This window comes from Pseudophryne corroboree, chromosome 10, assembly GCF_028390025.1.
Source record: "Pseudophryne corroboree isolate aPseCor3 chromosome 10, aPseCor3.hap2, whole genome shotgun sequence".
Lineage (NCBI taxonomy): Eukaryota > Metazoa > Chordata > Amphibia > Anura > Myobatrachidae > Pseudophryne > Pseudophryne corroboree.
This window is the reverse complement of record NC_086453.1, coordinates 65,306,905-65,319,836: the sequence shown is the minus strand read 5'-3', so window position 1 is coordinate 65,319,836 and position 12,932 is coordinate 65,306,905. Positions and strand designations below refer to the sequence as shown.

General features: G+C 46.6%; 1 protein-coding gene and 1 long non-coding RNA gene across 5 annotated transcripts in view; one reads left to right on the top strand and one right to left on the bottom strand.

The window, feature by feature from the left end:
- The window catches only part of LOC134966028 (uncharacterized), an 88,301-nt gene that overhangs the window by 40,548 nt on the left and 34,821 nt on the right, over positions 1-12,932 (bottom strand). Inside the window, exon 1 of one of the 2 annotated variants that reach the window (XR_010188570.1) lies at positions 5,677-5,755. The exons of the other annotated variant lie outside the window; for it this stretch is intronic. This is a non-coding gene — a long non-coding RNA (uncharacterized LOC134966028). Of the gene's footprint in view, positions 1-5,676; positions 5,756-12,932 lie in introns of those variants that run through there. 2 annotated transcript variants of the gene reach the window in all.
- The window catches only part of LOC134966027 (phospholipase A2 inhibitor and Ly6/PLAUR domain-containing protein-like), a 57,091-nt gene that overhangs the window by 41,940 nt on the left and 2,219 nt on the right, over positions 1-12,932 (top strand). For all 3 annotated transcript variants that reach the window (XM_063942483.1, XM_063942482.1, XM_063942484.1), the window contains exons 2-4: positions 5,741-5,857; positions 7,100-7,258; positions 8,477-8,611. In XM_063942483.1, the coding sequence (XP_063798553.1) occupies positions 5,741-5,857; positions 7,100-7,258; positions 8,477-8,611 (411 nt within the window). The remainder of the gene's footprint in view (positions 1-5,740; positions 5,858-7,099; positions 7,259-8,476; positions 8,612-12,932) is intronic.

Sequence of the window (12,932 nt, the reverse complement as noted above, 5' to 3'; positions counted from 1 at the left end):
GCGGCAGGAGAACCTAGTAACGACTCTAGACATTAATGTACACATTGGTCTTTTTATACATTGGATACTGTATGGAATACAGTATTAATATTTAACACTACAGATGGTCTCTAACTATAGATGGTCTCTAGTATAGACTGTATCAAACATTTAAATAATATAAATAAGTATTCAGGAAAAGGTTAAACATACCATAATAAATGAATATAAAAACATAATAGAACCAGTACTGCACTTTCTAAGCACACATTCTCCTACTTCATGGTAAGGCTTCTGTCTCTTCTTCCTAGTAGCTACTCTCTGGTCCAGTGCACTGATTGATGACTCAGATCCACACACAAAAAGCAAACTGGGTAGAAGAAGCTGCTACTATTGGGCATGTGCAGCAGATCTGCTCTGTCCCTTACACAGAGAGAGTTAGATTTGGGTGGGTTATTGTTTCTGTGCAGGGTAAATACTGGCTGCTTTATTTTTACACTGCAATTTACATTTCAGTTTTAACACACCCCACCCATATCGGGATACGTTCATTAGGTCAACACAGCTTAGGTCGACAGTCATCAGGTCGACGTGCATTATGTCGACATGGTCAATAGGTCGGCATGGTCATTTGGTCGACATGAGTTTTTAAAAAAAAATCAATTTTTGGGATTTTTTCCATACTTTACGATCCATGTGGACTACGATTGGAACGGTAATATGTCCGATGCAAGGGGACACTGTGCACTAATTAGGGTTCCCTGTCACTTTACGAAGAAAACGACACCAAAAAAAGTCCAAAAACTCATGTCGACCTTTTCACCTGTCGACCTAGTGCATGTCGACCTAATGCCCATGTCGACCTTCAGTGGTCGACCTAATGACTGTCGACCTAAGTCGAGTTCACCAAACGACCCAAACCCCCCATATCTAACTCTCTCTGCACGTTTCATCTGCCCGGCCTGCAGTGCACATGGGGGGTCATTCCGAGTTGATCGCTAGCTGCCGTTGTTCGCAGCGCAGCGATCAGGCTAAATATTGTCATTTCTGCGCATGCTTATGCACCGCAATGCGCACGCGCGACGTAGGGTACAAAGACCTTTGTGGTTTTGCACAGGTTCTAGCGAAGCTTTAAGACACACGGCACAACGCAAGAAGATTGACAGGAAGGGGGCGTTTCTGGGTGCCAACTGACCGTTTTCAGGAAGTGTTTGGAAAAACGCAGGCGTGCCGGGGAAAACGCAGGCGTGGCTGGACGGGTATGTGACGTCAAAAGCCAACCCTCCAACGTTAGAGTCAACGCACACGAAGAGTAAATACAGGGCTGGTCTTGTTTTGCACAAAATGTTTTTGCAGGTGCTCTGCTGCACAGGCGTTCGCACTTCTGCAAAGCGAAAATACACTCCCCGGTGGGCGGCGACAATGCGTTTGCACGGCTGCTAGAAACTGCCAGCGAGCGATCAACTCGGAATGACCCCCATGGTTTTGCCCATCTGCTAACAAATTTGCTGCTACGATCAGGTCTGAATTAGGCCCAGTGACTGAACCCACCGATACTAGGCTTCAGGTGCAAGTTAAATAGGATTCAGAGCACAGAAACTTCAAACTAACAACAGTCTTGCACTAACAGGCAAAGATACGGTAATAACACCACCTGCAAGACTATAATGCAATGTGATACACTTAGAAATAGTTCTATATAATACACACAGCACAATTTGCCTTTTGTCCTAATTACAGCATATGCACACATTTCAGTCCTGTAGGACATCATTTAGAGTTCCCCTAGGTGCTGACTTATTTAAGTGCGTTATTATCATGAGGATGGGAAAGGCAACGGCCTGTTTCAGCATACAGTACATCCTCTATAAATAGTTGCCAGGACACTAGATCTGGCAGAGGATAGTTCAAAGCGGGACGCGCTTTCCAGCACCTGCATAATTCAGCAAATAAAGGGGAAAGGACTATCTGCAAAGGACAAGTAAAGGGGTTGTTTTACTGGTGAAATCCTCTTCATTGATGAGAGGGGATGCGGTCAGGATGTCAGCGATTGGTATGCCAGCGCTCACAATACCGCTGCCGGAATCCCGACACACTGCCAAAATCCCAGCACCGAACTGCAACATCATTTAGAATACCAACAGCGGAATCCCGACCGCCAACATCCTGAACGTAAGTATGCCGGGGTCTCCTACATTTGCCAGAGGGGTAGATTTAGGCTGCGCGGAGAGTTAGGGTTAGGCTGTGGGAATGGGAGGGCTAGGGTTTTCCGTGCGTTGGGAGAGGGAGTGTTAGGCTGCGGGGAAGGGAGAATTAGGGTTAGGCTGCAGGGTGGGGGATAAGGATTAGGTACAACCGGGAAGGGTTAGGATGCGGGGAGGGGGGATAAGGATTAGGTACAAGCGGAAAGGGTTAGACAGCGGGGTGGGGGGGAATAAGGATTAGGTTCAACCGGGAAGGGTTAGGCTGAGGGGAGGGGGGATAAGGATTAGGTACAAGCGGCAAGCGGAAAGGGTTAGACTGCGGGATGGGGGAAATAAGGATTAGGTTCAACCGGGAAGGGTTAGTCTAAGGGGAGGGGGGATAAGGATTAGGTACAAGCGGAAGGGTTAGGCTACAGGGAGGGGGGGATAAGAATTAGGTACAACCGGGAAGGGTTAGGCTGCGGGGAGGGGGGATAAGGATTAGGTACAACCGGGAAGGGTTAGGCTGCGGGGAGGGGGGATAAGGATTAGGTTCAACCGGGAAGGGTTAGGCTGCGGGGAGGGGGGATAAGGATTAGGTACAACCGGGAAGGGTTAGGCTGCGGGGAGGGGGGATAAGGATTAGGTACAACCGGGAAGGGTTAGGCTGCGGGGAGGGGGGATAAGGATTAGGTTCAACCGGGAAGGGTTAGGCTGCGGGGAGGGGGGATAAGGATTAGGTTCAACCGGGAAGGGTTAGGCTGCGGGGAGGGGGGATAAGGATTAGGTACAACCGGGAAGGGTTAGGCTGCGCAGGGAGGGGAGATAAGGATTAGGTTCAACCGGGAAGGGTTAGGCTGCGGGGTGAGGGGAGATAAGGATTAGGTTCAACCGGGAAGGGTTAGGCTGCGGGGAGGGGGGATAAGGATTAGGTACAACCGGGAAGGGTTAGGCTGCGGGGAGGGGGGATAAGGATTAGGTACAACCAAGAAGGGTTAGGCTGCACAGGGAGGGGGGGTAAGGATTAGGTACAACCGGAAGGGTTAGGCTGCGCAGGTAGGGGGGGGTAGGATTAGGTACAACCGGGAAGGGTTAGGCTGCGCAGGTAGGGGGGGTAGTTTTAGGTTGCGACAAGGGAGGTTTAGGGTCAGGGGAGTAAGGGGGGCGGGATTCTGAGCATAGGGATGCCAGTGTCGGTTTTATGACGTCAGCATCCCATCCACCGGCATTTCGTATCACACCCGATAGGAGAACTAATGTCACTTTTGCTCAAACATAATGTGGCAAAACTTTTTTTTGACAGAGCTAATTTCCATGTGAAAGAAGAATAGCAATTTACTAACAACGCAGTGACAGAGATAGGGGAAGGCTGTTGTTCTGGAAATTGGGGTAGGTGTAGCAAGTAGAGGATGGGGTAGAGGAATCTGTATAACCACCATGGATTTGAGACAGCCATCAGATATTTGTGGGTTGCTTTGTCACTAGGATGCTCTCAGTATTGTATATCATTCACTAGGAAACTTTTTCGTTTTGTAAATGGGTCATTAGAATTATCTCTGTATTGTATATTATCTCACTAGAATGCTCTCTGTATTGTATATGGGCCCATTCAGATTGTCTTTCTATTATATATGGGTCTCCAGAATGCTCTCTGTATTAAACATGGGTCACTTAATGCTCTCTTTATTATATATTGGTGACTAATATGGGTATCCGGACTCCAGGTCTACAGCACAAAGGTCGACGCCAATTGGTCGACACACCTTAGGTCGACATGGTCAAAAGGTCGACGTGGACAAAAGGTCGACATGGACAAGGTCGACATGGAAAAAGGTCGACATGAATTTTTCACGATTTTTTTTCTTTTTTTGAACCTTTTCATACTTAACGATCCACGTGGACTACGATTGGAACGGTAAAGTGTGCCGAGCGAAGCGGTAGCGGAGCGAAGGCACCATGCCCGAAGCATGGCGAGCGAAGCGGTGCACTAATTGGGGTTCCCGGTCACTCTACGAAGAAAACAACACCAAAAAAACATAAAAAACTCATGTCGACCTTTTTCCATGTCGACCTTGTCCCTGTCTATCTTTTGTCCATGTCGACATAAGGTGTGTCGACCAATTGGCGTCGACCTAAGGTGTCGACCTTTGTGCTGTCGACCCTCAGTCACAGACCCCTAATATGCTATCTGTGTTGTACAGAGGTTACTGGAGTGTTTTCTGTAAATGGATATTGGTCAATAAAAGATGCTCTGCAGCGATATTGATTCCTGGAATGCTCTCTGTAGTGTATACTGGTACATAGAATGCTCTCTAGTTTATAATGGTCTGTAGCATGCTCTTTGAAGTTTAGTACGTTCAGTAGATATTACTCTGTAGTTTATAACGGTCAGCAGAAATGTCTATGTAGTTTATAATCGTCGGTTCAATGCTCTCTGTAGTTTATATGGGTCAGTAGAATGCTCTCTGTAGTGTATATGGGTCAGCAGAATGCTCTCTGTAGTGTATATGGGTCAGTAGAATGCTCTCTGTATTATATATGGGTCAACAGAATGTTCTCTGTAAATTAGAACGTTCAGTAGAAATTACTCTGTAGTATGTAATGGTCAACAGAAATGTCTATGTAGTTTATAATGGTTGAATGCACTCTGTAGTGTATATGGGTCAGTAGAATGCTTTCTCTAGTGTATATGGGTCAGTAGAATGCTCTCTGTAGTGTGCTTGGGTCAGTAGAATGCTCTCTGTAGTGTATATGGGCCAGTAGAATGCTCTCTGTGGTGTGCTTGGGTCAGTTGAATGCTCTCTGTGGTGTGCTTGGGTCAGTTGAATTCTCTCTGTAGTGTGCTTGGGTCAGTAGAATGCTCTCTGTAGTGTATATGGGTCAGTAGAATGCTCTCTGTAGTGTGCTTGGGTCAGTTGAATGCTCTCTGTAGTGTGCTTGGGTCAGTAGAATGCTCTCTGTAGTGTATTTGGGTCAGTAGAATGCTCTCTGTAGTGTGCTTGGGTCAGTAGAATGCTCTCTGTAGTGTATATGGGTCAGTAGAATGCTCTCTGTAGTGTGCTTGGGTCAGTAGAATGCTCTCTGTAGTGTATATGGGTCAGTAGTATGCTCTCTGTGGTGTGCTTGGGTCAGTAGAATGCTCTCTGTAGTGTATATGGGTCAGTAGTATGCTCTCTGTGGTGTGCTTGGGTCAGTAGAATGCTCTCTGTAGTGTATATGGGTCAGTAGAATGCTTTATGTACATTAGTATGTTCAGTAGCAATGTATCTGTAGTCTATAGTAGTCAGTAGAAACATCTAGGTAGTTGTAATGTTCAGTAGAATGGTCAGTGTAGTGGTTTCCACGGAATACTGACTAGAGGTAGCTGCACTATATTAGATTACAGATCAAATATATTTGTTTTCATATATTCTGCTAACTGTGCAGAATCCCATTCACAATAGACAAGCCACAACCACCTATTGTGACCATTACATCACTGAATGTTGAGGCAATGGTTGGAAACACAACTCACCTGATGTAACATTGCCTTTACTTCACAATCACCTGTCGTCACATTCATTTCCCTGTCTCCTCAGCCTTCTCCCTGACCTGTTATCACTGCAACACAACTGGGATCACCTGCGATGGAAACGATAAACTCTGCGACAAAATGTTTGACACTTGCCTGACCACCTTAACCGAGATCCGCTCAGGTATGCCCCAGCTTTCTTCACCAATGACTTATTATTGCCGATCTCTGTGTTTCTCTCACAATAAACTGTCTTTTTAAGTGAAGTAAAACCCCACCCGAAGCAAGAATGACCTCTGCTCTTGGGCCATCGCCTGGATCTAGTTAGCAATGTAACATGCTGCAAAGCAATCTAGAGTAATGGCCACTGCACTGGCGGCCTACAGTCTACCAAAATATCATCATATTTTGCCAGATTTCTTTCGCATTTATTGGGTATGAGGGTAATTCAGATGGTTTTACCTTGAAAGTGATCGTCCCTTTAAAAAAACGTCCAAATTCGTCCATTGCATCCCACCGGTGGATGGAGTTGGTTCTGTTCTGTGCATGTGCGAACAGGTCCTGCAAGAGTGGTGACATTTGGGGGAAGGGGAGGGGGAGATGACGGCCTCTGTTTCTACAAACCGACTTGTCTGTGTCTGGCCATTGCGAGGGAGGGAAGAGTCCGGGATCTCCGTCAGAGGATCATGCAGCCGACCGATGGTGTCGGAGATGATCTGATACTGCGTTCTTGGACGTAATCCGGATCTAAAATGCAGCAGGAGCTATAGCAACTCCATCCACATCTGAATTAGCCCCAATATCAACAACAGAAATAAACTCGAACCGTAAACCAGTGCACTCAGACAAAATGGTTTCATCTGCAAGTAACCTATAAAAAAGAGTTGCTATAAGAAAGACTAGCTCCACCTTTACAATAACAAGCAGATAATAAAGTTTGGGGTCAATTCAATAGCGTAAAATGCCCGTGATTAACAGCTGCAACGGCCACCAGAAACACACCAGAACGCCCCGAATTCACCCCAAAAATCGCAAATATTTGTTTGCAGATCCATAGAGATGTGTGCATAAAATACTCGCTCTCAGGATTACCGTAAGTGAGACACTCACAAGCACTAGATCACGGGCATCGCCCGCAATTGAATTGACCCCTTTGGATGTTATACTGTAATTGTTCTTGTTGTTCCGGACCTCATTACTCTCTGCTGACACCCCTACATGGATGCAGAGATGCGGTGCTGTCAGATGCATGTCTACATGACGCATACAGTAGGTCATACAACTTGTCTGGCAGGTCACCTTGCTGGAACGTCTATCTGCCTCGTGCATGTGTTATTTCACGTGTCTATAATAGTCATTTATTGATGTCTGCAGTTCCAATTGATTTTGAAAACCAAACTAATTACAGTATTTCCACTCTTTTAAGACAAAGCTGCAGGAAAGCCAGTGCTCAAAAGCATTGTGAAGTCCTGCGGACACAAGCAGGACTGCAACCAGACCTACAGCATGTCCTTCAACGCCTCCTACTTGCACGCTTCAACCGTGTGCTGCCAGGGAGACAAATGCAAAACCGAGAACATTGAGCGTAAGTTTGGTCCTCACTCTCCAACTCCAGTCACTTCCTGTGTATGACATTTCTCTGTTGGGTTTATGGGTCTGGAACGAGATTTCCACAATGACAACGTTGACATTCAAAATGCTGACTACGATAATGTCAACACCAGACTGCATCTAACGACATGTCGACGGTGTCACCATTTTGCCAGTCGACATAACAGTGTTATTAAGGGTCTGATTCTGAGTTGTAGCATCCGTGTGCATGTCTATGGTGGGTCTTGTAACTGCGACTATATGCAAATGCCACTAGAAGGTCCTTCTTTGTGGTACAGCCGTGCCTATGAGTGTTCAAGGACTGAGATGCCCACTGAGAGCCCCTTCAGATGCGCAAATACCGCTCGATGCGTTTTTAGATTCAACCATAAATCGCACCATCTATATCTACACCAGCCCCATGCCAGGTGCCGACTGTTCGTCGAAGTGTGTTCTTCAATGTAAGTGATTATGCGTCTGAATTCGCAGCCACTTCAGTGACCCACATGCGACGCTCCCATAACATGCCTACCAAATGCAACTATCCTGTGCGTACACATTGCCACCTCCTGTCACCACCCAGTCACCACACGAGCCCGCCCAATGCATTATAATGAGATTTCAATTGCAACTGGACGCAAGCGCAGTGCAGTTTACACACATGTACAGTAGAAAACAAAAAAGGTTGACTGCGTTCAACATCGGCGTTGCGTCTGACTCAGAATGAGGCCCTAAGACTGTCAAAATTCAGAATGTCATCCTAATGTCCCCCACTGGGATTTACAAAGCTATAGTATTTATCCAAGCAGTAGACTGTGTCAATTCCAATTAAACCAGTTCTCAACCCCAAATTCACCAATGTATGGCGTCATCTCCGAGCATGCACAGCTGTAGAACTGTCAGGCATAGTCATATGGGGTATATAATCATGAATGGGAAGTTTAGGGGTGAGGAGTGTCGTCATCTGCTGGGTCTGCTAGAAGACCATTACAGTGGACCATTACAGCCACTGGGGACACTAGTGAGTCTGGTGAACATTACACAATGGGAAAAATGCATTTAATTTTCTTTATCAACTCCTTCAATCCAAAACCTTTAGTTGGGGGTGCTCTTCTTTACTGAGGAGTAACAGAAGTGTGTGTGTGGGCCAGGTAAACGATCAAGTGTTCCCGCATTAACAGAGACCCATTACTGATCTGTATTTGTGTTCCAGTACCAAAAAGGGAACTGAAGGATAACAGTGTGAAGTGCCCATCCTGCAATGACCTGTCCACTAAATGCACCAACCCAATCACCATCAACTGCACTGCAGAAGAGAACAAATGTATCACATACACTGCCAGCTATGGTGAGTATAAATACAGACCACCTGGTCACCAACAAGGAACGCCCAGTACTGTATAGGGTCAGTACGGACGGTGTAATGGTTAGGGTTATTGCCTCACAGCACTGGGGTCATGGGTTCGATTCCCAACAAGGCTCTAACTGTGTGGAGTTTGTATATTCTCCCCGTACTTGTGTGGGTTTCGTCCGGGTACTCCGGTTTCCTCCCACAATCCAAAAATATACTGGTAGGTTAATTGGCTCCCAACAACATTAACACTAGCGTGAATGTGTCTGTGTACATGTGGTAGGGAATATAGATTGCAAGCTCCACTGGGGCAGGGACCGATGTGAATGGCCAAATATTCTCTGTACAGGGCTGTGGAATATGTGCACGCTATATAAATAACTGGTAATAATATATTACACTGTCAGAAGGAAAGTAACTTGGTGGTGCTATGCGAGCTATGGTATTAAGGGACTTTTGTGTTGAACCCCTTTGATGACCTTCCTCCCCTACTTTAGACCTCTGCTTCTACTGGGGGTGCAGCAGGTTTGGTAACCCGGACAGCACGGAGAGACAAGAGAGATGACAGTGTTGATGGCCGTAATTTCAAGCTACATTGAGCCTGTGTAATAAATGAGCCTATATTCAGTTGGGAGCAGGATCTACGGTACCTGCACTAAGTAGGTGTATTATTCTCCTGCCCAATGTTTAATGTCAGCGCCGCCATCACTCTATATTATCGCCTGACACTGCTTAGCAATGCCTGGATGCAATACTATAAACATGGGGCATTGTCTGCACTGCCACACATAGTGCCACTCGGCCTTCGCCACTGTGCACACACCAGAAAACCATAAACAGTCATTTATTTATCTTTACTTAAACAGTCCAAACATCGGGGCAGATGTATTAAGTCTGTAGAGGTGATAAAGTGATACATTCCTTTAGAATGTAAGCTCTCACGAGCAGGGCCCTCTTCCCTCATGTGCTTATCCTTTTTCTTACTTGAATAATCTTCAACTGCACCACATCCAGCAGTATTCTGCCACCTGATACTTACTCCAGTGTCATCTGCTGATGCAGCTGTTTATTTACCCTGTACTTGTCCTATATTGTCGTCAACTGTAAAGGCCCATACACACTTGCCGATAAGATGAGCAACGTCGCTCATTTTCCCCCTCCCTGAGCGATGTCGCTCATTTTATCGGCAAGTGTGTATGCCGCTAGCGACGACCGATACGCGGCCCCGCGGGTCGGCAACGATCGTCGCTGTCGCCAGTGCATGCATGCAGGATCTGGACTGTTGTCCACGGCTTGCATGCAGGGCTGGCGGAGGCATGACGTCACTGAGCGATATGAGCGGTTATATCGCTCAGTGTGTAGTCGGCCGCCGAGCAGCCGGCCCGGGAGGGGAAACATTAGACGACGTCGCTCACAGAGCGACATAGTCTAAAGTGTACAGACCTTAAGTTGCTGTTTTCCTGTTTTGATTATTTGTTTCTGTGCTCTGTAATTGGGCACTGGGACCCTTGTGGTGCCATATAAATAAAGGATAATAATAATAATAATAATAATAATAATATGCACAAATATTGGAAAGCTGCTCAATCAGATTGAAATATCACTCAGGTGCTAAAAGGGAGGGGTAATTCTGTGTAAGAAAAAACAATTTGGGTTCCCTAATGCACACAGAGTGAGAAATAAATAATACTACATAATAATAATCAGATAATACGGAGATCTTAGTTGCGTATATATCTGCAGATATAGGGTTAAGCCCCCAGGCCGATCGGCAAGGCTTCTCCGTCACTGGGGGTCCCTAATACTCGGTATGGCTCCGGGGTGCAGGACCCCATCACGTCGGCACAGATCGGCTACCCCAGGTCAGCACACAGGTGAGAATTAATAAGGGTTAATAAGAAGCACAGAAGTGCTATATAAGTGAAGTGTGATTAAAATATATACAAAGTGATAGGGGAAATCATGAGTGTTAATAAAGTGTTAGGGTGTGCCGACCTGAAGCCGCCCAGCCATACCAACACAGGGGCCACCGCACCCCACACCCACCCCATAAATAATTACATATATGTCTGGGTCTGAATGCCCAGCGTAAGGCCACATGATAATGGCTCCTACAGCATCTGAGAGCCAGCTTACCTGGAGACACCCCTAGCTTTTCCAATGGCACTCTGGAGTCAGCAATCCCTCCTAATGCTGACCCATCCATGCCTCTCTAACTACAATGCACATTTATTGGAAAGCTGCTCAATCAGATGTAATATCAGTCAGGTGCTAAAAGGGAGGGGTAATTCTGTGTAAGAGAAATAAATAATACTACATAATAATAATAATAATTATTATTATTATTATGCAGTATTATTTATTTCTCACTCTGTGTGCATTAGGGAACCCAAATTGTTTTTTCTTAATAATAATAATAATAAAGCAGTGATAAGTGCAAGGTGATAACGCATCAGCCAATCAACTCCTAACTGTCATTTTTCAATCCGTAGAGATTGGCTGGTGCGTTATCACCTTGTGCTAATCACTGGTTTATCACTTCTTTATTCTTTCTCCAGGTTAATACATCTGCCCCAGTGTCCTTTGTCGGCAGCTAAAATTGTGCAATGCACAATAACTCTGAAGGTGTCCATGATGATCCCTGCAAGTCAGCCTGCCGCTTCCCAAAGAACATCCCAGCACGGCCACAGTCTAATTATGTATCTAGTGGTCTTAGTAACAGAACTATGTATGCATATATGCATTTCATGGTCATATCTAAGTGTTTTGAACTAAAATGCAGCCAAATGTAAGCAACCCTTTTAGTCCCATATATTCTGTGAATACCGGACCCTTTGAGGCTCCATAGGGTTTCCTGGGAAGGCAGTGTCAAACATATAGATGAACTAACACTCTTGAGTGAACTCATCCATTATTATGCTCAAGGGTGTAGCTACCATAGGTGCAGGGAGTGCAGCTGCTATGGGGCCCAGAGCTGAGAGAGGCCACCTACCTGTCACAGTTACATGTGTAATATACAGGGTGTAGCTACCATAGGTGCAGGGAGTACAGCTGCTATGGGGCCCAGAGCTGAGAGGGGCCACCTTCCCTGTCACAGTTACATGTGTTATATACAAGGGTGTAGCTACCATGGGTGCAGGGAGTACAGCTGCTATGGGGCCTAGGGCTGAGAGAGGCTACCTTCCCTGTCACAGTTACATGTGTCATATACAAGGGCGTAGCTACCATAGGTGCAGGGAGTACAGCTGCTATGGGGCCTAGGGCTGAGAGAGGCCACCTTCCCTGTCACAGTTACATGTGTTATATACAAGGGTGTAGCTACCATAGGTGCAGGGAGTGCAGCTGCTATGGGGCCCAGAGCTGAGAGAGGCCACCTTCCCTGTCACAGTTCCATGTGTTATATACAAGGGTGTAGCTACCATAGGTGCAGGGAGTGCAGCTGCTATGGGGCCCAGAGCTGAGAGAGGCCACCTTCCCTGTCACAGTTACATGTGTTATATACAAGGGCGTAGCTACCATAGGTGCAGGGAGTGCAGCTGCTATGGGGCCCAGAGCTGAGAGGGGCCCACCTTCCCTGTCACAGTTACAGTACATGTGTAATATACAAGGGCGTAGGTACCATAGGTGCAGGGAGTGCACCTGCTATGGGGCCCAGAGCTGAGAGGAACCACCTTTCCTGTTACATGTGTCATATGCAAGGGAGTAGCTACCATAGGTGCAGGGAGTACAGCTGCTATGGGGCTCAGGGCTGAGAAAGGCCACCTTCCATGTCACAGTTACATGTGTCATATACAAGGGCGTAGCTACAATAGGTGCAGGGAGTGTAGCAGCTATGGGACCCAGAGCTGAGAGGGGCCTACCTTCCCTGTCACAGTTACAGTACATGTGTAATATACAAGGGCGTAGCTACCATAGGTGCAGGGAGTGCAGCTGATATGGGGCCCAGAGCTGAGAGGTACCACCTTTCCTGTCACAGTTACATGTGTCATATACAAGGGAGTAGCTACCATAGGTGCAGGGAGTGCAGCTGCTATTGGGCCCAGAGCTGAGAGGGGCCACTTTCCCTGCCAGCTTCATGTGTTATATAAAAGGGTGTAGCTACCATAGGTGCAGGGAGGGCAGCTGCTATGGGGCCCAGAGCTGAGAGGAGCCACCTTCACTGCCAGTTACATGTGTTATACAAAAGGGCGTAGCTACCATAGGTACAGGGAGGGCAGCTGCAATGGGGCCCTGAGCTGATAGGGGCCCAACTTCCCTGTCACAGTTACATGTGTGATATACAAGGGCGTAGCTACCATAGGTGCAGGGAGTGCAGCTG